The sequence below is a fragment of the Typha latifolia genome, chromosome 12 (assembly GCF_019914945.1).
Source record: "Typha latifolia isolate L0001 chromosome 12, TyphaL0001v2, whole genome shotgun sequence".
NCBI lineage: Eukaryota > Viridiplantae > Streptophyta > Magnoliopsida > Poales > Typhaceae > Typha > Typha latifolia.
In genome coordinates, this window is record NC_133097.1 from 4253095 (window position 1) to 4256508 (window position 3414).

General features: G+C 47.9%; 1 protein-coding gene across 1 annotated transcript; it reads right to left on the bottom strand.

Moving 5' to 3' along the window:
• Positions 1 to 1760: 1760 nt before the first annotated feature.
• LOC140798940 (uncharacterized mitochondrial protein AtMg00860-like) lies at positions 1761 to 2126 on the bottom strand. Its single transcript, XM_073153030.1, has one exon. It carries the CDS (start codon positions 2124 to 2126, stop codon positions 1761 to 1763), a length of 366 nt encoding a protein of 121 aa, XP_073009131.1.
• Positions 2127 to 3414: the final 1288 nt, after the last annotated feature.

A 3414-nucleotide genomic window follows, 5' to 3' on the forward strand; every position in this document is an offset into this window, starting at 1 on the left:
CACAATACTTAGAGGCTACCCTTTGGACTCAAACAACAGAAATAAAACCCTAAAAATGAAGTGTTCTCGCCGCAATGCATTCGAATGCTATCCAACCACTCCACCAAGATCTCAGTCTCTAGTCGACCTTCTCAACATCGTCTCCGTCTCGCCAATAGACGCACCGGCTCGTATGCCTGTATCTCCTCTACCGGGTCGGGTATCTGTGTGCTCACTGCCTGATCTGCCCCTAGTCTTGCCCGTAGTAGCGATACATGAAACATGGGATGAACCCGAGATCCCTCTGGCAACTCCAATCTGTACGCAATAGGTCCCACTCCCTACAATATGCGGAACGGTCCAAACTACTTATGCGCTAACTTGGGATTGCATATAGGACGTAGGGTAACTTGTCGATATGCCTGGGCTCACACAAATACAAGGTCCCCGACCTCAAACTCCATCTCCCGATGCTGGCGATCATACACTTGCTTCACGCGGTTTTGGGCCATCGTCATGTGCTCCCGTAACCTCCTTAGAACCACATCTCGATCTGCTATCTCCATCTCTGTCTCCATCCTCACTAGTGATGCCTCGGGGTGATATGTCCTCAAGGTAGGTGGTGGCCTACCATACACTGCCTCGAATGATGTCATCTTGATAGTGCTATGAAATGTAGTATTATAGGCGGTAAGTAGTCGAGCCATCTTTTTGGTCTCTCGCCCACAGAGCACCGCAGGTACTGCTCTATGCCCTTATTCACCACCTTAGTTTGGCATCTATTTGTGGGTGATAGGCTGAACTGAGGTTCAATCGAGTACTCTGGAGTACAAAGTAGTCAATCCAAAAGTCACTAATGAAGACTCGGTCTCAATTAGATACAATCGAATGCAGCATGCCATGAAGCCTAGCAATGTCGCGCACGAACACCTCTGCAATCGTCTTTACTGAATATGGGTGCGCTAGGGCTGAGAAGTGAGCATAATTACTCAGCCTATCTACCACCATGAATATGACCGAGTACCCCCTCACAGAAGGTAAGCCCTTAATAAAGTCCATGGAGATGTCCTTCCAAATCTTCTCCGATATGAGCAATGACTGGAGTAGTCCGTCCGGCTGGCCTCAGTGAGTCTGACTTTGCCTGTTGGCATACCTCGCAAGCATGTACGAACGCCCTTAGCTCCTATCATACTCTAGGCCACGTACAACTTTGTCATGGTCTCTTGTTAGTACGTAGCAATCCTTCATGTCCTGCCTTAGGGATGGAATGAAAATGTTCCATCACTCTTCGTCGCAGGCCCACATTCGTAGGTATCTAAATGCGTCCATTATCCAAGGCAATCCGCCTCGGCTCACCATCCCAGGATGACTAGTGGGGTCATCCTCCTTCTCCTACAAGCTTATCAAGATATCTGGATTAGTAGCTCCTGCTGCTCGAATGTCATCTAAGAAAAGCACGGACAAGGCTGTCAGTTCGGCCAGTTCGGGTTGATGGGATAGCGCATCCGTCGCCTTATTCTCCGCTCCTTTCTTTTATTGCAGCTCATAGTCCTACCCCAATAGCTTGGTGACCCACCTCTACTGTGCGGATGGTGAATTCGTTGCCCCATAAAATAAGGTAAGCTCTTCAGATCTGTCCAGATCACAAATCGCCTCCCAATCAAATAGGGTCTCCACCTCGTCACAGCATGCAAGATAGTGAACATCTCCCTATCGTAAGTGGATAACTACTGTGACCTCCCGGTCAAGGCCTTGCTAAGGTAAGCAATGGGCCTTCCTATCTACATCAATACAGCTCCTATACCTACGCTCGACACGTCGCACTCAATCATGAATTGCATGGTGAAGTCAGGTAGTGCCGATACCGGTGCGAACGCCATTGCTATCTTCAACTCCTCAAATGCCTTTATCGCTACATTAGTCCACTCAAAGGCATCCTTTTTAAGCAAGACTGTCAATGATGCTACAGTCTTCCCACAGTTGTCCACAAACCTGCGATAGTAGCTTGTTAAACCAAGGAAACCGCGTAGCTCCCGTACCGCCCTCGGTTGTTTCCAGCTGAGCATGCACTCCACCTTGCTTGAGTCGGTCGCAACTCCTTGGCTGAAATGATATGCCCCAAGTACTCCACTCGTCGTTCGCCCCATAGGCATTTACTTTGCTTCACCTTAGGGGAATAGTCTCTCAAGAGCACCAACATGGACCTCAGATGATCTAAGTGCTCCTTCCAAGTCTTGTTGTACACCAAAATATCATCGAAGGATACTAACAGATACCGTCATAAGAGTAGATGGAATATGTTGTTCATCAGCCCTTGGAAGGTCACCTGAGCATTCGTCAACCCAAACGGCATCACCCGAAACTCATAGTGTCCGTCATGAGTTCGGAACATCATTTTGTGGATGTCCTCTACATGCACTCGGATCTAGTGGTACCTTGTAGGAAGGTCCAACTTGTTGATTTATGATGCTCTGGTCAGCACGTCCAGCAACTCTTCGATGACTAGTATCGAGTACCTATCCTTGACAGTTATGGCATTTAGCGTGTGGTAATCTATGCAGAAACGCCAGTTCCTGTCCTTCTTTCTCACCAACAGAACTAGTGATGCATAGGAACTTCAGCTTGGTTGAATAATGGCCTGCTCCAACATCTCCGCAACTAGCCTCAATATTTCTTTTTTCTAGATGTGTGGATAGTGATAGGGCCGTACATTTGTAGGTTCGTCCCCCGATACAATTTTGATTCTGTGATCAGCGTGCCTAGTAGGTGGCAGCCCTCGTGGAGCCTCAAAAAGTTCATAAAAGTTAGCTAATAAGCAATCCAAATCATGACGAGTACCTCAGTCAAAGACGACTCCAGGTTCTGTGGGCGCCAGCTGCAAGTAGGTAACCTTGCTTATCCGTGGAGTGCCAACCAACGGCCCCAAAGAGGGGCTCATTTGCATGCGAACTCCCTTGAGTTGTACCACACATCCATTTCTCCAAAATGTGAGCCTCATCTATGAAAAATCAAATGTGACGGAACCGAGACTTTGTAGCCAATGGGTTCCTAGCATAATGTTAGCTCCTCGAAAGGCTAGTAGGTACAAGTCCAAGGTGAAGCTATGTCTCTGCACTCGTACCACTACTCCTCGACAGATGCTATCGGCTCTAAGGCAGATACCATCCCTAATAGTCACATCAAATCCAATAGTAGGCTCAGCCTCCAGTCCTATACTCTGTACCAATCTCTTGTCCAAAAAGTTGTGTGCTCCCTGTGTCAATGAGAATGTATACACATTGCTTTCGGACGAGCCCATCCACCTGTAGGGTCTTCGAGACACTAGTATCGGAGTATGCATGCATCAAGATCTCAGCCTGCATATCCTCTTCCACTATCTCTTCAAGCTCCTCTCCAACTATCTCCTCTGGTGATGTCCCCCTCGCCTCTTCATCA

What these genes read in the sequence shown, in the direction of transcription:
- LOC140798940 (XM_073153030.1), bottom strand. Translation starts at nt 2,126, where the DNA reads ATGGGGCGAACGACGAGTGGAGTACTTGGGGCATATCATTTCAGCCAA.